This window comes from Aquarana catesbeiana, linkage group LG10 (genome assembly GCF_042186555.1).
Source record: "Aquarana catesbeiana isolate 2022-GZ linkage group LG10, ASM4218655v1, whole genome shotgun sequence".
Taxonomy (NCBI): Eukaryota; Metazoa; Chordata; class Amphibia; order Anura; family Ranidae; genus Aquarana; species Aquarana catesbeiana.
In genome coordinates this window covers 110,514,429-110,542,080 of record NC_133333.1, presented here as the reverse complement: position 1 = coordinate 110,542,080, position 27,652 = coordinate 110,514,429, and the positions used below count along the sequence as shown (strand labels likewise).

Sequence of the window (27,652 nt, the reverse complement as noted above, 5' to 3'; positions counted from 1 at the left end):
TTCTTGTGCATCATCTTTACAAGAGGCTTCCTTCTGGGACGACAGCCATGCAGACCAATGTGATGCAGTGTGCAGCGTATGGTCTGAGCACTGACAGGCTGACCCCTCTACCTCTTCAACCTCTGGATATGACGCTGAGCACGTGCACTTAACTTATTTGGTCGACCATGGCGAGGCCTGTTCTGAGTAGAACATGTCCTGTTAAACCACTGTATGGTCTTGGCCACCATGCTGCAGCCCAGTTTCAGGGTCTCGTCAATCTTCTTATAGCCTAGGTCATCTTTACTTAGAGCAACAATTCTTTTTTCAGATCCTCACAGAGTTCTTTGCCATGAGGTGCCATGTTGAGCTTCCTGTGACCAGTATAAGAGAGTGAGAGCGATAACACAAAATTTAACACACCTGCTCCCCATTCACACCTGAAACCTTGTAACACTAATGAGTCACATGACATCAGGGAGGGAAAATGGCTAATTGAGCTCAATTTGGACATTTTCACTTAGGGGCATACTCACTTTTGTTGGCAGCGGTTTAGACATTAATCGCTGTGTTGCGTTATATTGAGGGGACAGCAAATTTACACTGTTATGCAAGCTGTACACCCACTACTTTACATTGTAGCAAATTGTCATTTCTTCAGTGTTATCACATGAAAAGATATAATAAAATATTTACAAAAATGTGAGGGGTGTACTCACTTTTGTGAGATACTGTATATTTCTTGGTGTGAAGCCAAAACATGGCATCCGCGGAAATACGTGATTGGGAGAATTCTCTCTCTCCTACAGTCTGCTGTGGAAGTAAAATTGGCTTTGAGTACAATCAGAGGTCAAGTTTCGGCTCTATCAGTATTCTTCCAAAGGCCTTTAGCCTCCCATTCACTGATCCGAACCTCTATGCAGGGGGCAACTCGCTTGCTTCCCCCCATTAGGTCACCTATTTGTCCTTGGGACTTGAACTTGGTGCTGCATGTGTTACAGAAGCAACCATTTGAACCTATCAAGGAAATTCCATTAGACTTGCTATCACGCAAGTTAGCCTTCCTGATGGCTATCACCTCGGCTAGAAGGGTGTCGGAGTTGGCGGCTCTGTCATGCAGGGAACCGTACTTGATCCTTCACCACGACAGGGTTGTGTTACGACCTATTCCATCTTTTTTGCTAAAGGTGGCGTCTGCCTTTCATTAAAATCGGGACATTATTTTGCCTTGTTTTTTCTCTGCCTTGTTCGGCGGAAGAGAGACCGCTGTATTCTTTGTCCGGGTAGTCAAGTTTTATTTGTCTAGATCTGAGGAGATCCGAGGATTAGACTCTCTTTTTTGTTTTACCAAAGGGACCCAAGAAGGGGCAGGCAGCTTCCATTGCCAATTGGGTCTGTCAATTGGTCATTCAGGCCTACGGTCTGAAGCGTAAAGCTCCTCCCTTTAGGGTGAGAGCTCATTCTACCAGGGGTGTAGGTCCCTCCTGGGCATTTCGCCATAAGGTATCTGTGGCTCAGATTTGGAAGGCTGCTACCTGGTCTTCAGTGCATACGTTCACAAAGTTTTAGTGAATTGCGTGAAAAGTGGATGTTCGAGCAGCCGAGGATTCAGCTCTCGGCCGCAGTGTACTGCTGGCTGCCGTATAAGTTCTGATGGCTATTGTTTGGCAGGGTGTCTCCCTCCCCTCAAGGCTATTGCTCTGGGACGTCCCAGCAGGTAATGAATATTAGCCTGACTCTGTGTCCCATGATGTATGAAAAAGAAAATAGGATTTTTTTTGTCATACTTACCTATAAAATCCTTTTCTTTGAGTACATCATGGGACACAGAGATCCATCCCCTCTTTTTGACTCTTTATGAATCATTGCTGGAACTGTGCAATCATTGTACATCGGGGTCTGGTCCTCAACATGTCCTGGGCCAGAGTGTTCATTCCTTGGGAGAAGCTTCTGACTCTTTTATCTGGTTCAAACTCTTCAATCCAGAATCTGTCCATCTGTAGGCTCCTGACAGTTTGTCATGGGGCTGATTGTATCCTATTTCAAGGCAGGTTCTTTGAGACTTAATTTCACCCCAGATATCTGCAACACAATACTCTGTCATTGTGGGATAAATCAATCCCGTTTCTGGACAGGCCGATTTGGTTAAAGCCAACGACCAGGCTATACCTGGCTTGATGACTCAGGATTTCAACTCTGGAATCTGGGCTATCTTACTAATTGTGTTTTGCAAAATTCTCACCATGGACACTATCCTGTGTGCTGGGGGGGATGGTATAGGCAACTTATCACGGAATGCGACTTGGTTGATGAGAGGAATCTCATCTACTGATGAATATCTTGGAGCTTTGGGCAATATGTCTGTAACTTCCACGTTAGACCAACATGTTAGAAGGCCATCTGATCCTGATTCAGTCAGACAATACCACAGCTGCAGTGTACCGCAATCATCAAGGAAAAACCAGAAGTCTTTCAGCAGGACTTTGCAATCTAGCCTTGTCAGCTGTATACAACACAAGCATAGAAAATTAGCAGGCAGATTTTCTCAGCAGGTAGCATTTGCAACTGAGAGAGGTGTGTCTACACCTGGGGATTTTCCAGGGCCAGTGTCTCGGGTGGGAGATGCCAGATGTGGACCACATGGCCTCCAGGTTAAACAGATTGGGCAGGTTTACATCCAGGCACAGGGTTCCACTGGTGGTAACATGGGATGGTCTGGTAGCTCCATAGGATCATCAGTACCCCCTGATCTATGTCTTTACTATCATGAAACTTCTTTCTTGTCTGCATCTGGAGAGCATTGCTGTGTTTCTTATAGCTCCAGACTTGCACAGGAAGATGCAGTACACCCGGTAAGACTGCTGCTCCAGGTATGGCATCTTTGATTCTGTGATTCCTACGGTGCACCCTGGCTTCTCTTTTCACCATTCCTGGGTGGCTCAGACAGACCGTCTTGCTTATGATCTCAAGGATCACCCTTCTCTTTTCCTGTAGAAGCTAAACTCGGGGCCAGAAATATAAAAAAAGTACTACAAGGGTTAAATGTTTAGTCTAGTGGAAAACAAATAAGGTGCAATAATATGTACCTGTTGCTGCCCATCCATCATTTGGACTTCTCTTGGACATCTTAAAGGTTTAGGGCTATTTGCGTTTGTCAATCGACAAGAAATAAAAACGCTTTTTATTTACTGTAAAACCATTTTCTAGGTGTTCATTGAGGGACATATGTCACACCCAACCCCTCTCTCACGTTTATGATCATAATCTTGGTAGTCTTCAGTTTTTTGTTTGCCATTCTCAATCCACCCATAGGCAGCAGTATAATCGAAAATGTAACATTTCTTGTGTCCCTCGTTGGACTCCAAAAATTTTTTTTTTACTGTAAGTACAAAAATACTCTTTTACTGTGATACAAAATGACCTTTCTTTGTGTATTCATGAGTTTTGATGGTAATTTAGAAAATATTGTTTGTATCGTTCCAGAAATGTTACCATTTCCTATTTCAGCGATATCGTCTGGAACATTACACAGTCTCTTCCAACTGGTTGGCACTTGGTACCGTTTTGCTATTTGGTTTCTTGTCATTTTCCCGCTCTATAGCCTTGTTCAGAGGTGAGTTCATATGCTTGGTTATTTTTATTATAATATTATATTATATTTGTTTGTCCATATATATAGCTTTCTAACCGATTTAAATTTGTAGGCAAAAGATAACTTTAATATAAGTTTAGAGCGGGGATCAGCAACCAGTAGATCGTGATCTACCAGTAAATCATGGCCAGGTGACTGGAAGATCATGGTCTGGGTTTGCTGACCCACCATCCCAGAGCATTAGAGTGGAATGCAGAGGGACTACTTGAAAAGTTGGAGCTGTAGTAGGTAGCAAGAGCCACATAAGCCGATGCCTCTGTAGCGCTGGCTCCTGTCCTTTGCGGAGTTATACCAACTGCACTCCATCTCTTATCCCAGCTAGTGGTCTCCAGAGTGGTGCCAGCAGCAGGAAAGAAGAGATTTTCAGGCCAGTGTGAAGCAATACTTTGGGCATAATAGTATACGGGTGCTTTCACACTGATATGCTGCTGTTTACCCACACTGCATGTGCAGTGCAGTGTACAGTACCTGACCGCGAGATTGTATTTCCAGCGCGATCCCATCGCGCTGGTTCTCGGCGACATGGTACTGTACATGTTGCGCTGGCTCACTCATCGGGAAAGGAAAACTTTTTTTCCTTTCACGATGAGCGACAGGCAGTGCTGACAGCTGTCTGGTATGAATCCTGAGGGGGAACGCCGCGCCAAATTTTAAATGAAAAAAACGGCGTGGGTTCCCCCCAGGGGCATACCAGGCCCTTAGCCTGGTATGGATTGTAAGGGGAACCCCCTTCACCGAAAAAACGGCGTGGGGGTCCCCCCAAAATCCATACCAGACCGTTATCCGTGCACGCAGCCCGGCCGGTCAGGAAAGGGGGTCGGGACGAGCGAGCCCCCCCCCCCCCCCTCCTGAACCGTACCAGGCCGCATGCCCTCAACATGGGGGGCAAGAGAAGAAGAGGGGACAAGACAGTGCAGCAGACCGGGTCCCCCGCTAGCAATAGAGCTGGAAGAAGATAGCGGGGGAGTCCGGCAGAAGATATGGGAGAAGAACCGGACAGCGGCAGCAGACCGGGCCCCCGCTAGCAAGAGAGCTGGAAGAAGATAGCGGAGGGGCCCGGGAGAAGAGACGGAACACCGGGAGAAGAAGACCCCCGAAGTCGGAAGAGACCCCCCCCCCCCCCAGAGCTGCCTAATAAATTTCTTTTAAAACCTGTGTAGTGTGTTTTTTTTTAATAACACTTAATTTTCCTAGGTGAATAGGTAGGAGTACCATGTACTCCATGCTCATTCACATAGGGTGGGGGGCCGGGATCTGGGGGCACCCTTATTAAAGGGGGCTCCCGGATTCCGATAAGCCCCCCGCCGGCAGACCCCGACAAGCAACGGCCAGGGTTGTCGGGAAGAGGCCCTTGTCCTCATCAACATGGGGGCAAGGTGCTTTGGGGTGGGGGGGGGGGGCCCGCAGGGCGCCCCCCTCCCCCAAGGCACCAACCCCCCCATGTTAAGGGCATGCGGCCTGGTTACTGTTCAGGAGGGTGGGGGGCGTTCGCTCGTCCCCACCCCCTTTCCTGACTGGCCGGGCTGCGTGCTCGGATAACGGTCTGGTATGGATTTTGGGGGGACCCCCACGCCGTAGGGGGTTCCCCTTACAATCCATACCAGACCTAAGGGCCTGGTATGCCCCTGGGGGGGAACCCACGCCGTTTTTTTCATTTAAAATTTGGCGCGGCGTTCCCCCTCAGGATTCATACCAGACAGCTGTCAGTACTGCCTGTCGCTCATCGTGAAAGGAAAAAAAAGTTTTCCTTTCCCGATGAGTGAGCCATCTCAGCGCTGGCTTCCGCGATGGGTCTCGTAGGTGTCAAATCTCGCCGAGAAAAGCGGTGAGATTGACACAATATCGCGGTCACCTACTGTACCTGCAGCTTCCCTGTGGGATTGCTGTGCTTAGCCATAGACTTCTATTATATTCTCCAGGTGTGGTGCACTTTCTGAATGCATGAGTTTTGGTGCGCTTTCAGAAAGTGCACCACACCTGCAGGCTATAATAGAAGTATATGGTACAGCGCAGCTAACCCAGGAAGGTGGAAGATGCGGTGCAGGTAAACTGCAGCACATCAGTGTGAAAGCAGTTTTATAGGGGGCTCAGAACAGTAAGGGTTAATTTACATTTGTAGTTTGGGGGTGGAAAAAACCCCATAGTTGAGATGTGTTTTTACCACCCCTGCCCCAACCGCACACCCTTTAGCTGCAGTGGCCAGAGGTGTACACATGCCGCAGCAGAGTTATATGCCCTGTCATGGTTGGTGAATGTAGCACCTGCAAAGCATGACCTATCCAAGTGCATGAGGCCACTCTGCAAATGCCCTGCAACATTGTGTAGTACAGCAAACAAGGGGTTAAAGCAGGCAGTGTTGTGTTGCTTTCTCATCTGCTTTAACCCCTTGGACCCCAAAGAAGCATGCAGCTGCGGGAAGCTTGCAGAGTGACCTAATTTACTTGAATGGGTCATGTTTGGCAGGTGGTAGCACCCACCAAAAGCAATGGGGTTTAATTCCTGCTGTGGCATGTGTACACCTTTGACTGCTGCCTCAGCAGCTCAAGGGGGTAGGGATTGGGGGCAGTAAATCCTTGAATCAACCACAGATTTACCACCCCCCAACTTTGTGCGAACGAGCCCTAAGGGCGCCTCTGCTGAATGCAACTAAGGGCTCATTCACAAGCGCAGCAGGCACTGCTGCTCCTCTGAAAAGCTATCTGAGTGTGTTTGACAGGCAGTAAGGAGGCAATATTTTGTATTCTTCACCAACTAGTTTAAACCCATGATGAATGCACGCAATTGTGACATGGTAGTACGGCAATTTGAGGTTTAAAGTAATTGTAAAGCTTTGTTATTTAAAAAAAAACATGTTATACTTACCTTCTCTGTGCAAGGGTTTTGCACAGAGTGGCCCCGATTCTCCTTTTCTGGGGTTCCCCCCCCCGCGGCACTCCTGGCTCCTCTTCTCGAGTGCCCCCACAGAGAGCCACTTTCCATGGGCGCACATGAGCGGGTGCACTCCAGAGTCTTGCTGCTGTGTCCATTGACCCTGCCCCCTGACTCCCGTGTCACTGGATTTGATTGACAGCAGCGGGGGGGGGGGGGCATTAAGGTGAAAAACCATGAGGGTTTAAGACCCCTTTAAATCAGGTGTGAGGAGGCAAAACTGGGTGAGACTATCCCCAGAGATCTTTGACTTCTCCTATGTTCTACAGGTAGATCACCACCTCCTTAAGTTACCTGCCTACCCCTGGTCTAGTATGTTGTATGCAGCAGGTTAAACCAAGGATTGCAGTGGTGCTGGCAGTTTCAGTTTAACACTACTATAATTACCCAAATGAATTTCGTACATTCTTCTTTGCTAATGGAATGCTAAAACCTGGTTTGTGAGCCTTATGCTGCGTACACACGAGAAGACTTTCCAGCATACTTGGTCCGGCGGACCAGAGTCGGTCACACAATCCGATCGTGTGTAGGCTCCAGCGCACTTTTTTTTCCCCAAAAGTCCGCTGTACCTAGATTTGAAACATGTTTCTTAGTCCGCCGGACTCCGTTCCTGACGGAAAGTCCGTTCGTCTGTATGCTGGTCTGACGGACAGGGTATTGCATCCCGCGCTCGCTGCAATAGGAAAAACACATTTTCCTATTGCGGCGAGCGCGGGGCATACCAGGCCCTTAGGTCTGGTATGGATTTTAAGGGGAACCCCCTATGCCGAAAAAACGGCGAAGGGTCACCCCTAAAATCCATACCAAATCCGAGCACGTAGCCCAGCCGGTCAGGAAAGGGGGTGGGGACGAGCGAGCGCCCCCCCCCCCCCTGAACTGTACCAGGCCGCATGCCCTCAACATGGGGAGGTAGGTGCTTTGGGGGAGGGGGCGCCCTGCAGGGCCCCCCCCACCACAAAGCACCTTGTCCCCATGTTGATGAGGACAAGGGCCTCTTCCCGACAACCCTGGCCGTTGGTTGTCGGGGTCTGCGGGCGGGGGGCTTATTGGAATCCGGGAGCCCCCTACAATAAGAAGGCCCCCTACAATAAGAAGGCCCCCAGATCCCGGCCCTCCACCCTATGTGAATGAGTATGGGGTACATGGTACCCCTACCCATTTACCTAGGGAAAAAGTGTCAATAATAAAAAACACTACACAGGTTTTTAAAATAATTTATTAGACAGCTCCGGGGGGGAGTCTTCCTCCGGCTTCGGGGGTCTTCTTCTGGCTTCGGGGGTCTTCCGACTTCAGGGGTTCTTCTTCTCCGCTCTCTCTGGCCTCTTCTCCCGGTGTTCCAGTTCTTCTGCCAGCTCCTCCGCTGTCTTCATGCCGCTCTTTTGCCAGCGGAGGCCCGGGCTTCTGGCTTCTGGCCTTCTCCCCTCTTCTCTTCTGTTCTCCAGATGTTGACACGACGGTGACGGTTTAGGGGGGCGTGGTCACCGGGTGATGACCACGCCCCCTAAAACGTCACAGTCCCAGCATGCCCAGGGACTGTGACGGCATAAGGGGGCGGGGTCTCCGCCTATATAAGTCACATCGGAGCGCTCACAGAGCATTCCAGCTGGAGAGACCGTTGTGTCGAATCTGGAGAAGAGAAGAGGGGAGAAGGCCAGAAGTCCGGGCCTCCGCTGACAAAAGAGCGGCATGAAGACAGCGGAGGAGCCGGCAGAAGAACCGCAACACTGGGAGAAGAGGCCAGAGAGAGCGGAGAAGAGGAACCGGAGGGACCCCCGAAGTCTGAAGAGGACCCCCGAAGCCGGAGGAAGACCCCCCCGGAGCTGTCTTATAAATTATTTTAAAAACCTGTGTAGTGTTTTTTATTATTGACACTTTTTCCCTAGGTAAATGGGTAGGGGTAGCATGTACCCCATACTCATTCACATAGAGTGGGGGGCCAGGATCTGGGGGCCTTCTTATTGTAGGGGGCTCCCGGATTTCGATAAGCCCCCCCGCCCGCAGACCCCGACAACCAACAGCCAGGGTTGTCGGGAAGAGGCCCTTGTCCTCATCAACATGGGGACAAGGTGCTTTGGGGTAGGGGGGCCCCGCAGAGCGCCCCCTCCCCCAAAGCACCTACCCCCCCATGTTAAGGGCATGCGGCCTGGTACGGTTCAGGAGGGGGGCGCTCGCTCGTCCCCACCCCCTTTCCTGACCGGCCAGGCTGCATGCTCGGATCGGGGTCTGGTATGGATTTTAGGGGGGACCCTACGCCGTTTTTTTGGCGTAGGGGGTTCCCCTTAAAAGCCATACCAGACTTAAGGGCCTGGTATGCCCCGCGACGGGGCTCGCAAGGTGTCAATCTCGCCAATAAAAGCGGCGAGATTGACTTCCTTTTCTAGTCCCGTCGTACCCGAGTCACGTTCAAAATGAATGGACTTGGCCGTGTGTGGGCAAGTCCGTTCATTCTGAAAGTCCGCCGTAACTCCGGTGAAAGTCCGTCGGAAAGATGGGCGGACTTAGCCTGCCAGAAAGTCCGGTCGTGTGTAGGCAAATCCGTCCGTTCAGAAAGTCCGGCAGTAGTCCGGCGGGAAGAATGTCGGACCAAGTATGCTGTAAAGTCCGATCGTGTGTACGCGGCATTAGGCCACTTTCACACGGGTGTTCTGCCTGTCCGTTTTCCATCTGTCTATTGACAAATGAAATAACGGACAGCAATGCATTCCTATGGGCAAACGTCTGTAAACAAATGATCATCTGTTTACGTTTGTGTCTGTTCAGGTTTGTTTTTTTTAAAATGGAACAAGTCTCTATTTTTATACCATTTTAAAAAATGAAAGCGGCCCTAAAAGATGTAAACGGACAATGGTCTGTTTTTGTTATCAGTTTGCTTTGGTTGATAGGAGCTGACACCCGCCAGTGTCCTAATAACCAGTGACTCACTCCCGCTGTCAGGGTGAGGGGGAAGCAGATCTGTCATTTGATGTAACACAGGGGCAGGGTCACCAGGTAATGTCACTAGGTGACCCTGTCCCTTATGGTGTCATTACAGTGCCATCATAGGGGCAGTGTTACGTCACCAGCACATATCCATATATGGTTAGTGACTGCACAAGGGGACAGGTTACATCACCTTGTCAGCCGCCCCTTTGTTTACATCAGCAGCGGGGTCAAATGACAGCTCCGCTCCTCCCACTGCTTAAAGTAAACAACCCAGCTGGCAAGCAATTGTCCTGCAAGTTTGAAAATTACTTGCTAAGTTGTCGCTAGATTTGCCAGGCTTCACAAGTTTGTTGCACAATTGCAGCAAGTCCACATTGCATGACTCCAGATCAAATTTCTTTACAAACATTTTGCAAGTCTGCTACAAGTTCTGGTTCAGTTATGTTGTGCAATAATCATCCCACCACAGGGGTCACTCTGGCTGAATTTTCATGCTGCAGACTTGCAGAGCTTTTGCTGTAGACCCACCACTGCAACTTTGCTCTTGCTAGGAACTTGCCACGCAAATTTGCTACAAATTGGAAAAGTGTTAACTTAGAACCATTGGCTACCAGTGCTGTCAATCAATGTCAGCTAGCCAATCGGGAGAGAGGGGGCGGGACCAGGTCAGGGCTCCATGTCTGAATAGACACAGGAAGCTGTGACTCGGCTAGGGTGCCCCCATAGCAAGCTGCTTGCTGTGGGGGCACTTAACAGGAGGGAGGGGCTAGGAGCACAGAAGAGGGACCTGAGGAGAGGAGGATCCGGGCTGCTCTGTGCAAATCCACTGCAACAGAGCAGGTAAGTATAAGATGTTTGTTATTTTTATAGGAAATAAAACAAGACTTTACAATCACTTTAAGCTGGCAATGCATTGGCAAATTTTGACCAGTCTCTCGGTAACAAATTTGCTCAGTGAGTGACCCTGTCTGTCACTTTCCACCTGACATCGCTTGAGTGACAAATCAAGAGGCGGACAGAAAGGTGGCTGCATCCACTGTCAAATGGTCAACTGTCAAAATACAATACCAATGTATGAAGGGATCAGTTTTTTTTGTTTTTGTTTTGTTCAGCCTGTTCAGTTGTGTGGCCAGCTTTTATAATTGTATGAATAGTAGTGTGGCCAGCTTTACTTTTTGTTGTCTGGTTGTCTAAAGCCCCATACAGACGGACCGAAATCAGCTGGTACAGTAGAGACCAGCCGACATTTGGCCCATGTGTACAGATCCTCATTTGACAGAAGACGATCTCACTACTGGCTTCTGTCGAACGTGCATTCTGTGAAACCAGCAGCTGATCGGCATCCGATCAGTGCTCTCAGCCAATGGGTGACCAGTGTGTTCTGGCGGAGGAGGAACGGTCTTCCTGTCGGAACACATTTGCTCAGCTGGGAGATTGCTGTACTATTGTTGCATCATTCATACAGAATCTCCTTGCAAGCTCCTCAGTTTTTTTCTTGCTGTGTGTACCAGGCTTTACTGCTTACTATCCCTGCAAGTAATCCCAGAATGCTAATGGCATTGCTACCTTGTTTTACTCTGCACTGCAGACGGTTATCTATGATTTAAAGTGGACTAAACCCTCCTATCTTTTACAGCCACGGAAGCTACCATTTTAGCTTCAGTTTGATATGTAGTTGCCATGGTGCTGTGCCTGTGATCAAATTTGAAACAATTTGAAGCAATTTTAGGGCTTGAACATTTGGTTACGAGAAAAAGCAACTGTTAGTTACCATATATGGCATGGCTTGAATATTAGGCCTGGTTCACACTATTGTGGGTGGTTGCAGGTGCTCTATGTCAATATGTGCTGCTCTTTAAAAACATGCAGGGCTGTCATTTATTCTTAATTGCACCCCCATGCATCTAAAAATACAGCACCGCTGCACTTTGACAATAGTGCAGGCACCTTATTTTTTTCTGTGGGAAATGCAGGCACAGCAGCCCATTCAAATGGATGGGTTGCCATGCCCACGCAAGAGTGGGCCGTAAACCCACATTTTTGCTAATCACCTGCCGCCTTTTTTTTTGCAACTTTATCCTATCCCAGTTTATATGTAAGTGTGTCATTTGGTTTTGTCTTTCTTAGAGGAATGGCTTTTTGGTTACAACTCCTCCATGAATACTAATGCTGATTAGATTTCTCAATTGTAATTAGTTATACTAGGGCCCCGCTGGTTTCTGCCAGTTCTGAGCACAGCTGGAACAGTGCTGAGCATCTTATGGTTTCAGTGCAAACTTGATGTATTTCTTGTCAAAAGAAGTTTGAGTATACAATGTTATAAAGATACATAAAGTAAGTTTACAAGGATCTATAAAGTAAGCTCATTGTTTTACAGTAGGGTTTATATAGGTAAATATCATGAAATTTCAAATATTAAACATTGGGTTCACGTAAACCTAAATTAAAGATATATATCATTTCCTTAGTTACTTTTGTAGGTATTTAAAACTTGATGTATTTCTAATCTTCACTCAGTTGCTGCTCTATTCAGGCCACTTCCGAGCAGAGTTTTCACAGCTGTAAATAACTGTACCAGGTGTAAGACCCAGTTCGCACTGCTGCAAATTCTGATGCAATTTTGATTTGTTCTGATTGCATAGATTCGTATGTCATCTGAAATAACATTGTTTTCTATGAAGGCCATTCACATCAATGCTGTGTGATTCTAATATAGCTTAAAAAAAAAAAAAATTGTGTGAGTTTGATCCGGTGTGGTGCAAATTGAGCCTAATGGGACCAGATTAACGACTTCAGCCCCGGGAAATTTGGCTGCTCAATGACCAGAGCATTTTTTGTGATACGGCACTGCGTCGCTTTAACTGACAATTGAGAGGTTGTGCGACGCTGTACCCAAACAAAATCGACGTCCTTTTTTTTCCCACAAATAGAGCTTTCTTTTGGTGGTATTTGATCATCTCTGCGTTTTTTATTTTTTGCTCTATAAGCAAAAAAATAGCGACAATTTTGAAAAAAAACACAATATTTTGTAGTTTTTGCTATAATAAATATCCCCAATTTTTTTTAAAAAAAGCCATTATTTTCTCTGTTTAGGCTGATATGTATTCTTCTACATATTTTTGGTAAAAAAAATCGCAATAGGCGTATATTGATTGGTTTGCGTAAAAGTTATAGCGTCTACAAAATAGGGGATAGATTCATGGCATTTTTATTATAATTTTTTTATAATTTATTGTCTTTATGACTTGGAGCACTATTGACAGTGTTTTATTGATGAATTCAGCAGTAAAGTATATACAGTGCATCCGGAAAGTATTCACCTTTTCCACATTTTGTTATGTTACAGCCTTATTTCAAAATGGATTAAATTAAATTTTTTCTTCAAAAATCTACAAAATCTACAAACCATACACCATAATGACAATGTGAAAGAAGTTGGATTGAAATCTTTGCAAATTTATTAAAAATAAAAAATGAAAAAAATCACATGTACATAAGTATTCACAGCCACTGCTCAATACTTTGTTGAAGCACCTTTGGCACCAATTACAGCCTCAAGTCTTTTTGAGGATGATGCTACAAACTTGGCACACCTATTTTTGGGCAGTTTCTCCTATTTTTCTTTGCAGATCCTCTCAAGCTCCCTCAGGTTGAATGGGGAGCGTCGGTGCACAGACATTTTCAGATCTTTCCAGAGATGTTCAATTGGGTTCAAGTCTAGGCTCTGGCTGGGCCACTCAAGGACATTCACAGAGTTGTCCCTTAGCCACTCCTTTGTTATCTTGGCTGTGTGCTTAGGGTTGTTGTCCTGTTGGAAGATGAACCTTTACCCCAGTCTGAGGTCTGGAGCGCTCTGGAGCAGGTTTTCATTAAGGATGTCTCTGTACATTTCTGCAGTCATCTCTCCCTTGATCCTGATTAGTCTCCCAGTTCCAGCCGCTGAAAAACATTCCCACAGCATGATGTTGCCACTACCATGCTTCACTGTAGGTATGGTATTGTGGCCAGGTGATGAGCGATACCTGGTTTCCTCCAGACCTGGTGCTTACCATTCGGGCCAAAGAGTTCAGTCTTTGTTTCATCAGATCAAAGAATTTTGTTTCTCATGGTCTGAGAGTCCTTCAGGTACCTTCCTCCAGGCGGGCTGTCGTGCCTTCTATTGAGGAGTGGCTTCCGTCTGGCACCTCTACCATATAGACCTGACTGGTGGAGTCCTGCAGAAATGGTTGTTCGTATGGAAGTTTCTCCTCTCTCCACAGAGAAACATTGGAGCTCTGTCAGAGTAACCATCGGGTTCTTGGTAATCTAAGGCCCTTCTCACCTGATCACTCAGTTTGGCTGGGTGGTGTGCTTTAGGAAGAGTCCTGGTGGTTCCAAACTTCTTTTATTTATGGATAATGGAGGCCTCTGTGCACATTGGGACCTTCAATGCTGCAGAAATGTTTCTGTACCTTTCCCCAGATCTGTGCCTCTATACAATCCTGTCTCAGAGGTTTACAGACAATTCCTTGGACTCCATGGCTTGGTTTGTGCTCTGACATGCACTGGTAACTGTGGGACCTTATATAGACAGGTGTGTGCCTTTCAAAATCTTACCCAATCAACTAAATTTACCACATGTGGATCAAGTTGTATAAATATCTCAAAGATGATCAGTGGAAACAGGATGCACCTGAGCTCAACTTTGAGTGTCCTGGCAAAGGTCAGGACATTCGTTTTTTATTTTTAATACATTTGCAAAGATTTCAAACAAGCATCTTTCACGTTGTCATTATGGGGTATTATTTGTAGAATTTTGAGGACAATAATGAATTTAATCAGTTTTGGAATAAGGCTGTAACATAAAAAGGGCTTTGCTGCGAGTACTTTCCGGATACACTGAAACAATTGCTTTATCATTTTCTGCAGCCTTCAGTTTTGTGTAAAAGGGCATTTCAGTGAATTTCAGTTCAGGAAGCAAACTAAACAGAATTGATTTTTGCTTTTTTTTTTTTTTTTTTTTAATGTATTTTCCATGACAGCAAGTACAGAGGATACACATGAGCCTATCTGGGTAATAATGATGCAACTTAATGAACAAGACCCAATGTCTGAAACAGTGGTCTGCTTAACATAGCATAGCAGCATGCCATTCAATGGAGAAATTGTTACAGAACTATTTTCTGGTCCCAATGTGGCTAAGCATAATGCACAATAAAGACTAAAGCTACCACATACAGCATATCATACCCTTTGCACACTAAAGAAAAACACTCAGAAGACAAAATAGAGCAAACTAGGGGGAGTAAAATATAAAAAACGGGGGGGGGGGGGGGGGGCTTGGGGTTGGCTCCCGGAGTGGGGAGGTGGACAGCAAGGGTCTGATCTCCATGGATCCCAATTTTAGGGTAATTTGGCTTACCATTTATCAAAAGCTATGGAGCTTACTACAGGCCCAAAAAATATGCAGTACATCACCCACCACTTTCCTGCATTGCTAGCATGTCTCCATGCACTGTGGGAACATTCTGTGGATTCTGTGTAGTACCATCTGGTAAGGATTTTAAATCCCAACTCTTGATATCTAGAGCAAATTGACGTTTAGTATGTAAAGAGGAAAATCCTTTCCATTTGGCAAAATATGGCAGCATAATATCTGATTTGAGGGAGTTGAGTAAGCAGTAAGTTTGAGAGATTGTATAACGCAAAGGCGTCTGGTAATCACACAGCCGTGTAAGTTTATGAGTGAAAGATGAAGCTGTGAGAAGGGAGGACAAAAAGTGAAATATTTGTATTTAGTTCCAAAATGACAAAAAAGGAGAGAACTGGGTTTTCAGCTATCGGTGCCCTAGAAGGCCACTGGCCTAAGCGTATGAATTCTATAGCTTGGAATAGCCACTGTTGTCGTAATGCCTTAAATTTCTTTCATGACTAAGCCTATTTTTGAAATTTGGTGTTTACAAGTTAAAATCCGTATTTTTTGCTAGAAAATTACTTAGAACCCCCAAACATTATATATATTTTTTTAGAAGAGAATCTAGAGAATAAAATGGCGATTGTTGCAATATTTTTTATCACACGGTATTTGTGCAGCTGTGTTTTAAACGCAAATTTTTGGAAAAGTGACACTTTCATGAATTTTAAAAAATCCAAACAGTAAAGTTACCCCAATTTTTTTGTATATGGTGAAAGATGATGTTACGCCGAGTAAATAGATACCAAACATGTCACCCTTTATAATTGCACGCACTCGTGGAATGGCGACGAACTACGGTACCTATGAATTTCCATAGGCGACGCTTTAAATTTTTTTTACGGTTACCAGGTTTGAGCTACAGAGGAGGTCTAGGGCTAGAATTATTGCTCTCGCTCTGACGATCGCGGCGATACCTCACATGTGTGGTTTGAACACCGTTTACATATGCGGGCGCGACTTCCGTATGCGTTTTCTTCGCTGCGCGAGCTCGCGGGGACAGGGGCACTTTAAAAATTTTTTTTTTTTTTTTATTTATTTTATTTATTTTTGTACTTTTATAAATTGTGTTTAAAATTTTTTTTTTTTTTTTTTTACTTTTATTGCTGTCACAAGCAATGTAAACATCCCTTGTGACAGTAATAGGTGGTGACAGGTACTCTTTATGGAGGGATGGGGGGTCTAAAAGACCCCCCATCCCTCCTTTACACTTCAAAGTATTCAGATCGCCGAAAACGGCGATTCTGAATACTGTGTACTTTTTTAAATTCGCCGCCATTGGCAGCCGAGTAAACGGGAAGTGACGTCATGACGTCGCTTTCGCGTTTACAACAAAGAGGCTGGAAAGAAGCCGCTCACAGCTTCGTTCCAGCCCGCCCCCAGCCGCCGAAGATTCCCGATTGGACACCGGGCCGCCCGGTAACAGCGGCGGGAGGCGGCGGGAGGGGGGGGATGTCCCCTCCCGCTCCTCCGGTATAACAGCCGAGCGGCTTTTAGCCGCATCGGTTGTTATACTCGGGTAGCCGATCGCCCGCTGAAAACAACGGTACCGGGATGATGCCTGCAGCTGCGGGCATCATCCCGGTATAACCCCGGAAAGCCGAGTACGCATATGTGAGTACGGTCGGCGGGAAAGGGTTAACCATCTCTGGCTAGGCAGAGATGGCAGCCTGGTAGGAAGCTATACCGCAATCCCCCCCCCAAGCGCCATGATCCCCTGTAGTTTTGGGAGACTTAAGATTGCCTGGGACAAGCATGGTGGTTTCAGGCTCATAAGAACTGTGCGAATGTTCAGTTTTAAGCTGCCCTCAGCTATAAGCTTGGAATATGAACCAGCAAAGCCTGCAGAAAGTACAATAAACAAGGCCTAATGTTAATTTTAATAATATTGCATCTGTCAAACCATGAAAAATTGCCTCTGTGTCAGGTTGATAGGTCCTGCTTGATCATTGAGTGTGGGGAGGGTGGGTGAAGGGGGCTATTGGGAGTTAATCCCCAGATATCAGATGTGATGTGTTGCTCATTTAAATGGGAAATTAGACTTCACATGTCTAACAGTGGATTCTGGCAGGGAGATGTTTAATGCTTCCCTCTTCTGACTGTTTATTTAGAAGACTGAGAGTGTGTGTCAAGCTCGGCCATGAGGTTTGGAAGTGAGATCATCGGATTGATATTTGCTTTTTTTTAAAAAAAAGTAATCTGTTGTGTGTAGTTATATATTATGCCCTACATTAGCCTTTTTCAACCGGAATTCCTTCAGGTTTCTTCAGGGGTGTCTTGACAAAATGCCTAAAAATTGCCCAAAAATTATATATAAGCCAGCGGGTGGAGTTCGGTTCGCACCAGAACCTGCGAACGGACCGAAAGTTTGCGCAAACTTTAGAACCCTATTAAAGTCTATGGGACTTGAACGTTCAAAATCAAAAGTGCTAATTTTAAAGGCTAATATGCAAGTTATTGTCCTAAAAAGGGTTTGGGGACCTGGGTCCTGCCCCAGGGGACATGTATCAATGCAATAAAAAGTTTTAAAAACGGCTGTTTTTTCAGGAGCAGTGATTTTAATGATGCTTAAAGTGAAAAAAACCACTTCCCGCCCGCCCTATGGCGGATTGACGTCCGGGAAGTGGTTCTGTTATCCTGACTGGAAGTCATATGACGTCCAGCAGGATAACATGCCGTAGCGCGCCCCCGGGGGCGCGCATCGCGGCGATCGGTGGAGCGGTGTGTCAGTCTGACACACCGCTCCACCGATCTTGGTAAAGAGCCTCCGGTGGAGGCTCTTTACCACGTGATCAGCCGTGTCCAATCACGGCTGATCACGCTGTCAATAGGAAGAGCCGTTGATCGGCTCTTCCTCACTCGCGTCTGACAGACGCGAGTAGAGGAGAGCCGATCGGCGGCTCTCCTGGCAGGGGGGGTCTGCGCTGATTGTTTATCAGCGCAGCCCCCCCCCGCAGATCACCACACTGGACCACCAGGGATCGCCACTAGGGAAGGGGCAACATGTGGATGGCCAGGTATGTACCCCATGGCCATCCACATGTGCCCAGTGTGCCCAATCTGTGCCAATCAGTGCCCACAAATGGGCACTGATTGGCACCATCATGTTGCAGTGATGCCCAGCAATGCCACCCTTAGGGGCATCACTGCAAACAAGCAGTGCCATCAGTGCCACCCATCAGTGTCCATTCATGCCACCTGTCAGTGCCCATCCATGCCCATCAGTGCCCATATATCAGTGCCCATCCGTGCCCATCTGTGCCAACTATCAGTGCCACCCATAAGTAACCATCAATGCCACCTACGAGTGCCCATCAATGCCACCTATGAGTGCCTATCAGTGCCGCCTATAAGTGCCCATCAGTGCCACCTATCAGTGCCCATCAGTGCAACCTATCAGTGCCCGTCAGTGCCACCTCATCAGTGCCACCTCATTGGTGCCACCTCATCGGTGCCCATCAGTGCCGCCGTATCAGTGCCCGTCAGTGCCGCCGTATCAGTGCCCGTCAGTGCAGCCATATCAGTGCCCATCAGTGCAGCCATATCAGTGCCCGTCAGTGCAGCCATATCAGTGCCCGTCATTGAAGAAGAAAACGTACTTATTTGTAAAAAGTTTTAACAGAAACAAAAAAAAAAATTGTTTTTTTTCAAAATTTTCGGTCTTTTTTTATTTGTTGCGCAAAAAATAAAAACCGCAGAGGTGATCAAATACCACCAAAAGAAAGCTCTATTTGTGGGAACAAAATGATAAAAAATTTGTTTGGGTACAGTGTAGCATGACCGCGCAATTGTCATTCAAATTGCGACAGCACTGAAAGGTGAAAATTGGGTTGGGCGGGAAGGTGTCTAAGTGCCTGGTATTGAAGTGGTTAAATATCGTACCTGGGGGGTGTCTATAGTATGCCTGTAAAGTGGCGCGTGTTTCCCGTGCTTAGAATAGTCCCTGCACAAAATGACATTTTTAAAGGAATAAAAGTTATTTAAAACTGCTTGCGGCTTTAATGTAATGTCAGGTCCCAGCAATATGGATGAAAATCAGTGAGACAAATGGCATGGGTGCCCCTCACCCCCCAGTCCATTACCAGGCCCTTTGGGTCTTGTATGGATATTAAGGGGAACCCCACACCCAAATTAAAAAAAGGAAAGGCGTGGCGCCCCCAGGCCCTATATACTCTGAACAGCAGTATACAGGCGGTGCAAACAAGAGAGGGACTGTAGGTTTGTTGTTAAGTAGAATCTTTATGTAATTTTGAACTGGTACATTCTTAGAGTGTAGCTCCAGCCAAAAAATCTATTTTTAAGCTTTTTCGAAAACATAGAAAAGGGTTATCACCCCTGTAACATTTGTTTTGCTGTTTGTGCAACTCTTCAAAAGATTTCACCTCACTTTCTGTCCTAATGACAAATGTTTTTTGAAAATGTGGGGTTTTTAGTGAAACAAAAACTTGGTGATAAAGTACCAGCGAAGAGGAGACACGTTGTTCCCATATTAACTCTTACAGGAGAGAATTTCCCTTCCTAGGGGTAGATTTCATCTCACTTCCTGTTGTCTCCTTCCGTTTGCAAGTAGGAGTCGTTTGTAAGTTGGATGTTTGAAAGTACCCTATATACTCTGCAGAAATTGGTGTTGGTGTTGCCACAACACTGTAAGCCCTCACAGTTACTCTTGGTGGGAGCAGGAACGGGCCCTGCTGTGAAATATTAGATCAAAAATTGTAATTACATGCCGTTGTTGAACAGTGGTAGAAAAATTGGGCCTTTGGTGGTGGTGTTGCCACAACACTGTAAGCCCTCACAGTTACTCTTGGTGGGCGCAGGAATGGGCCCTGCTGTGAAATATTAGATCAAGAATTGTAATTACATGTCCCTGTTGAACAGGGGCGTAAAAACTGGGCCTTAGGCACTGGTGCCACAACACTGCAACCCCTCACAGATACTCTAGTTGGAGCACAGGAATGAGCCCTGCTGCAAGGTATTGCATCAAAAATTGTAATTACATGCCCCTGTTAAACAGGGGCAGAAAAATTGGGCCTTGGCCAATGGTGGCGGTGCCCAGAACCAAAAATGTTCTTACAAGCTATCAGCATCAAAATTGAGGAGGAAGAGGATTGTGACTCAGCATAACAGGATAGTCACTCAGCATCAGCATAGGCAGTCTTGAAGGGATCTCACATTAAAAAAAAAAAAAAATCAATCGGTTACATCAGCATCAGGTGCTTGGTAGCTGGTCATCCAAGACGAATTCATTTTTATGAAGGTCAGCCGATCGACCGATTCGGTAGACAGGCGCACCCTGTGATCGGTTACAAAGCCTCCAGCAGCACTGAATGTGCGTTCCAAAAGAACGCTGGATGCAGGACAGGCCAGTAGCTCAATTGCATACTGTGCAAGCTCTGGCCAGTGATCCATCCTCAAGACCCAGTAACCCAGAGGATTTTCGGTGGGAAAGGTGTCCAAGTTTGATCTTGCCCCTAGGTAATCCTGCACCATGTGAATCAGACGCTGGCAATGGTTGCTGGAACCGATCAGACCTTGGGGCTGCAGACTAAAAAATTGTCTGAACGCATTGGTCAGACGGCCACCTTCTCCACCGCTCCTTCTGTGACTGACCGAAGCCTCAGCAACACGTTGTCCAGGAGGACCAGGAAATTGTAACCTCCCAGGCTCTGGAAACACGTTGCACAAACCTTTCTGCAAGGCCTCCCGAAGATGTTTCATCCTCTGCTCCCTCTGCGACGGCAAGATAAGGTCCACAACCTTACCCTTGTAACGTGGATCAAGGAGGGTTGCCAGCCAGTAATCATCCCTCCCCTTGATACCACCAATATGAGGATCCTTCCGCAGGCTTTGCAGGATCAGGGAGGCCATGCAGTGTAGGTTTGCTGAGGCATTCGGTCCAGAGTCCTCTGGGTCACTAAGGACGACATGATCCGCAGCCACCTCCTACCAGCCACGTACAAGTCCATGGGTTTCTTCAGACTGTAAATGATCTCTTGAAGACTGCTGCTGATGCTGAGTGCCAGGCTCCACCTCCATGTTGACACAATCCTCCTCCTCCTCCTCTTCCTGTGCGATCGGCGAGCACGCAGGAACACTGTCTGGATAAAGGGGGTCTTGAGAGGTGAGGAAGTCCTCCTCTTCCTGCCTCTGTTCTGCCTCAAGTGCCCTGTCCATTATTCCACACCGCGTGTGCTCCAACAGGTGGACAAGAGGGACAGTGTCACTGATGCATGCACTGTCACTGCTCACCATCCTCGTGGCCTCCTCAAATTTTGACAGGACAGTGCATGTATTCCTGATCATAGCCCACTGGAGTGGGGAAAAAAAAACAAGGTCTCCTGACCCTGTCCTGGTACCATAGTCGCATAGGTACTCATTGATGGCCCTCTGCTGCAGTGTGCAGCCGCTGCAGCATGGCCAACGTTGAATTCCACCTGGTGGGCATGTCATAGATTAGGCGGTTCTTGGACAGGTTAAATTCCTTTTGGAGGTCAGCCAGCCGAGCACTGACATATGACCTGCGGAAATGCACACAGACTTTCCTGGCCTGCCTCCGGACATCCTGTAAGCCCGGGTACCTGCCCAAGAACCGCTGCACCACCAAGTTAAGGACATGAGCCAAACAGGGCACATTGGTCAGTTGTCCCTGTCGGAGGGTGGAGAGGAGGTTGGTGCCATTGTCGCAAACCACCATACCTTCTTTAAGCTGGCATGGCGTCAACCACCTCTGAACCTGCCCCTGCAGAGCTGACAGAATCTGCCCCAGTGTGGCTCCTGTCCCTCAAGCACACCAGCTCAAGCACCGCATGGCATCTTTTTGCCCGCGTGCTTGTGTAGCCCCTTGAACGCCTACGGAGCGCCGCTGGTTCCGAGGACAAATCAGCACAGGAAGAGGCCATGGAGGAAGAAGAGGAGGGGGTGGAGGAGAGAGGTGTGGCAGAATCACAACTAGTAGAATTTTGAAGGCGTGGTGGCGGAACCACCTCCAACACTACTGCACCCTGTCCTGCATCCTTCCCAGCTGCCAAAAGAGTCACCCAGTGCGCAGTGAAAGATAGGTAACGTCCCTGTCCATGCCTGCTGGACCATGAATCAGCGGTAATATGCACCCTGCCGTTGACCGCCCTGTCCAGCGAGGCCAAGACATTGCCTTCCACATGCAGAGAGCCGGAATCGCCTCCCGTGAGAAAAAGTGGTGTTTGGGAACCTGCCACTGAGGAACCACACATTCCACAAACTCACGGAAGGGGCAGAGTCTACCAACTGAAAAGGCAGCAGTTGAAGTGCTAGCCAAGCTAGCATTCAACCGCTGGGCATGTGGATGGCTGGGAGCAAACTTCTTTCGGCGGTGCAACAGCTGGGGCAGGGAAATTTGCCTGGTACAATCTGACGTCGGTGTACCGATAGCAGATTGCCCGCAAGTACTTGGCTGTGACACACCTAATTCTACACCTTCATTCCTCTCAGTGCAGGTTTCAGAGAGGACTGAAGGTATAGTGGGGTTGGAGATCCCAGCTGATGAGGAGCAAGGAGAGGTCCGCTTTGTTCTTTGGTGTGGTTCTTTTAGGTACGCTTGCCAACGAACTGCATGGCAGGTCGACATATGTCTGGTCAAGCATGTGGTGCCCAAGCGGGTGATGTTTTGGCCACGCGAGATACGCTTGAGACGTATGTTGCAAATAGCAGCGATGGGACCTGATGCACTCATCTCAAAAAAGGCCCGCAACAAAGAACTTTTGGAATAACATGCAGAGACAGCAGCGCCCTGCATATGCGGAGCTCTGCGGTGTGATGCAGTTGGTGTGCTGCCCTTAAGCTGGCCCCTGGAGGGCATCCTGCCTCGTTGGAGATGTTCCTCCTCCTCATCCTCCTCCCCTCTCCTATCAGGCACCCACGTTGAGTCAGGGACCTCATCATCCCCCTCCCTCCTCATCACTGGAGCAAAGCTGGCAGTATGCTGCAGCTGGGGAAACATGACTGCCAGATTGCTGTCCTTCTTGGGCACCCCCTCTCTCTGGGTTCATGTTACTGCCTTCTTCTAGCTGGGTACCATCATCGGAGCCTTCAAAACGCTGGGCAACCTCCTGGAGCATGTACCCAACACTGTGGTCAAACAGTTCGGGGGACTCCTCAGGAGGACATGGTGGGGCTAGGGAAGGAGTGACTGATGCCATTGAGCCGAGGGAAGAGGCCGTGTTGGCAACTGCTTTGCCAGACAAAGTACCCTGAGCCTGGGTGAGAGAGGATGAGGAGGATGAGGACGGCTTGGTCATCCACTCTACCAAGTATTCTGCATGTTGCGGCTCAAGGCCAGCTGCCAAAAAAAAGGACAAGCGTGTCCCACGGCCACGTGCTGATGAGGATGCACCGTCTCCACGACCAGCACTGTTGCCTCTAGACACAGAGCCTGCTTGCCCTCTTTTATTGGCTTGTGACTGTCTGCCTCTCCTTGTTGGCCTTCCAGACATACTAATGGCCTACAGTGAGATGTAGCTGCACGAAGCTGGGATGTATATATGTGTGTGTGTATATATATATATATATATATATATATATATATATATATTAGAGGTCGAACGATATATCGGCCGGCCGATATATCGGCCGATATTTGGCTTTTTTTACTTAATCGGCATCAGCCGATTGTGCTGATAAAAAAAGCCGATTATAACTTCAGCGGGACTTGCAAATGACTTCTGTAATAGAAGTCAATTGCAAGTTGTCTGAAGGTTTCTTCTCTCCTCCTCTGGGCAGCCTGCCAAATCTGATAAGAAGAAGCATTTGTATCTCTTCGGGTTCTTTTATCAATAGACTGAACTCCTGTGTAGAAGTTCTCAGTTTAACCATTTAAAGACTAAATCTTTTTTGACATTTGTTGCTTACAAGTAAAAATTCTGTATTTTCTGCTAGAAAATCACTTGGAACCCGTAAACATTATATATATTTTTTTAGCAGAGACCCTAGGGAATAAAATAGCGGTTGTTGCAATATTTTATGTCACACGGTATTTGCGCAGCGGTCTTTCAAACGCAATTTTTTAACATAAAATACACTAATTAAAAAAAAAAAAAAATAAGCAGTAAAGTTAGCCCATTTTTTTTCGTCCAAAAGTTTTGGTTACCTGTTTTTGTGTATTTAATATTTAAGATATAGTTATTTTTTTTTTTAATCTAAATTATACATACAAGTGAACTGATTGGAGGTTTGTTTTGTTCAATAAATGTTTAAATGTAAAAAAATTTCTGTATCACTTATTACTTAAGGTTGCTGTCACACTGGAGCGGGCAGGCGTTGACGGTAAAACGCTGTTAGTTTTAGCGGCGCTTTACCGTCATTTTAGCGGCGCTATTTGGCTGCTAGCGGGGCGCTTATAACCCAGCTAGCGGCCGAGGAAGGGGTTAAATGCGCCCCTGAAGTGCTGCTGCCGAAACGCTTTGCAGCCGCTTCGGCAGCGGTGCGCATTCATTTCAATGGGCAGGAGTGGTGGAGGAGCGGTATACGCCACTCCAAAGACATCCTGCCAGCGCATCGCCTCAGTGTGAAAGCACTCGGGATATCACACTGAGACTGTAGGGAAGCCGTTTTACAGGCACTTTACAGGCGCTATTTTTAGCCCAAAAGCACCTAAAAAAACGCCCCAGTGTGAAAGGGGTCTAACTGTTAGATTTTATGAGATGAAGGGGGAAAAAAAAAGAAAAAATCGGCCTAATATATCGTCCCAAAAAAATCGGCATCAAATATCGGCCATCGGCCACCGCGATTTCTAAATATCGGCATCGGCATCGGCATCGGCCAGAGAAAAACCCATATCGGTCGACCTCTAATATATATATACACTGATACTGCAGCTAGCAGAATCAACTGCCTGCCTGTGGTACTAATAGGATCAGAAGAACACCACCAATTTTCTTCAGGTAGCTTTAGGTGCACACTGTGCAGAGGACACAGTACACTAACTGTAAATACTGTAGCTGCCTGCCTGTGGTATTAATAGGAGCAGAACAACAGCAATTTTCTTCAGGTAGCTTTAGGTGCACACTGTGCAGAGGACGCACCACACTAACTTGTAAATACTGCAGCTGCCTGCGGTACTAATAGGATCAGAAGAACACCACCAATTTTCTTCAGGTAGCTTTAGGTGCACACTGTGCAGAGGACGCACTACACTAACTTGTAAATACTGCTACTGCCTGCGGTACTAATAGGATCAGAAGAACACCACCAATTTTCTTCAGGTAGCTTTAGGTGCACACTGTGCAGAGGACGCACTACACTAACTTGTATATACTACAGCTGCCTGCGGTACTAATAGGATCAGATGAACACCACCAATTTTCTTCAGGTAGCTTTAGGTGCACAGTGCAGAGGACGCACTACACTAACTGTAAATACTGTAGCTAATAGGCTTAATTAATATTGTTAGGGGCAACTCTTAAATAAGTTGCTTTAAGTTTATATTGCTTTGTCAAATTATTGCTTCTATAAGAATAATGACACGGAGTCAGATATGTCTGTGTCACAGTCCAGAGCAAAAGAGGACCGCGCCCTTTACTTCTTTCAAAGGCCTTTTATAGGCAGCTCTACAAGCAGTAATCTTATCGGCATTACCATATGAGGTGAAGGTACAAAAAGTTTATTATCAATAATCACGTAATGATTATTCAGCAGTTCCAAATTCCATCTAGAGACAGATTGATAAATGAAAAGGCACAAACAATTTGTTTAAGTAGAACTCTAAGTCATTATTTCAACCCTATCAATTTCCCCCTTTGACATCATCCTCTCCCTCCCCCTGTGTCCTCATGAACAAGTTCTAGTCAGCTTTTCCTAAAGTACTATCCCTGACCGCGGGTTGTCAGAGGGGAAAATCCCATCCCTCCAGGTGTTGCTCACATCTTAAATTCAAGAAGAGGAGTTTTATGGTAGAAGGGTGATGTCAATTTACCTTAATAGCCCCTTTCTATTCTTTTTATCTTTTTCTGTATTCTCCGATATATGCATATATTGGTGACAGTGAGTATCATTAATGTTAATATTATAATTACCATAGGACTGAATAACCAACTGAATATGCTAGTTGCCGTGGGAGACATACCATTAAAAATATCGTACCATTGTGGAGTTATGTCATGTTGTATCTGGGAGGATAGATGTACGAGTCTGCCTTTGTCTATTACAGCGGATATAAAATTATTCTGTAACTTGTGTTCAAGCATTTCAATATACTGCCTCAAAATTTCTGATTGCTCCAGAACCTCTCTTAGTGGATCTAATGAAATGACGAAGGGTGTAGTATCACCTGGTAAGATTGGATACTTTATAAATTGAGGAGAATACTTTTTCTGCATCTGGCTCGAAGAGGTATGTATCATTACCCCACTTTAGTAACTTTATATTCTTAATACATCCTGAAAAGGTAGCTGATCTATTTAATGCTGACATGGTATAGTTACTACTTGTAATAATACATATGTGCTGGGGTCCTATTTCAATAAATCTATTACTTTCATTCACCGGTGTTCTCTGGAGCCTGCATATACTAGTCTGATAGTTTAACAGGCAAGGTTCATACACCGGAGAACTTCTCCCACACACCATTCCTTTGTTCGTTCTTCCACATAGACCAAGATTATGGGTTCTGTTCTGCTTATCTACATACTTTCCATAGATTTCAGGATACCGGAACTCATTTTTTTATGTTGAGGGGCATTACCACTAATTTGCACATTTCTACTATCTTCTCCACCCTGTAAGCCTCAAACCTGCCCGTACACCACCCATCTTCACATTCTATTTCATTCCCTTCTACTTGGAACCATATGCCATCATTATCTAGTCCCTTGAAGTATTTCATCCAGGTGTGATAATTTCCTAATTGTAGCTCGGTTCTAGCCCGGTTTATTTGTATATGGTAGGATAAAAGATTAAAGGAACACTGGGTAAAATTTATGAATTGTTGAGTCTGATTCCACAGCCCGAGTTCACTTGTTATTGTATAATTTATTAATCTCCCCATAAACTGTAGTAAGGGTATTTCTTTAAGTTGGGTTTCAAAAGCTGTGGGTAGCCATTTACTTGTAATTGTAAAACTATCTGCTATATGTCCTCCTGCATGTTTCCATCTATTATTCATTTCTTCTATTTCTATCGAGTTTAGAACTCCCATCCCTATACCTGACAGTCCCAGTAAAGTGTCATACCATGCTCCTCAGTACCTACATTTTGGAATTTCAGGAAAAGTTACATTAAATTTGACTTTTGTCTTTTGTTGTGATACTGATACATTGATACAAGTGTGGGGCACGGGTGTTAGCATTGATGATTCAAATGTGGGAACTACTTCTTCCTCCATCTGTATGTGAAACCCATAGGACTGTGCATTCCAATACCACCCGTCCGTTCTGTTTTCTCTCCACCAGGAGGCACAGAGAAAGGTACTTGATTGATTAACCCCCCTAATGTCCGTTAGATTGAACATTTCTTCGGATATATTTTCTCCTTCTGACACTGCTACCAAGATCTGATACATCTGACCCAGAACTTGTTCTTGGGCTTGTTTCCATACCTGAGAGGATTTTAATTTCTGACATCTATGGTTTCTGGTATAATTAAAAGAAATCCCATACTAGTGTTTAATTGAAATGTTATATCTACCTTTGATGATGGGTCTGCCCTTATCCATCCTATGTTTTCATCAATGTGCAACGGCTTCCTATGTC

General features: G+C 46.2%; 1 protein-coding gene across 5 annotated transcripts in view; it reads left to right on the top strand.

The window, feature by feature from the left end:
- The window catches only part of ALG9 (ALG9 alpha-1,2-mannosyltransferase), a 361,563-nt gene that overhangs the window by 179,459 nt on the left and 154,452 nt on the right, over window positions 1-27,652 (top strand). For all 5 annotated transcript variants that reach the window (XM_073602427.1, XM_073602429.1, XM_073602426.1 and 2 more), the window contains exon 11: window positions 3,463-3,592. In XM_073602427.1, coding sequence (XP_073458528.1) covers window positions 3,463-3,592 — 130 coding nt within the window. The remainder of the gene's footprint in view (window positions 1-3,462; window positions 3,593-27,652) is intronic.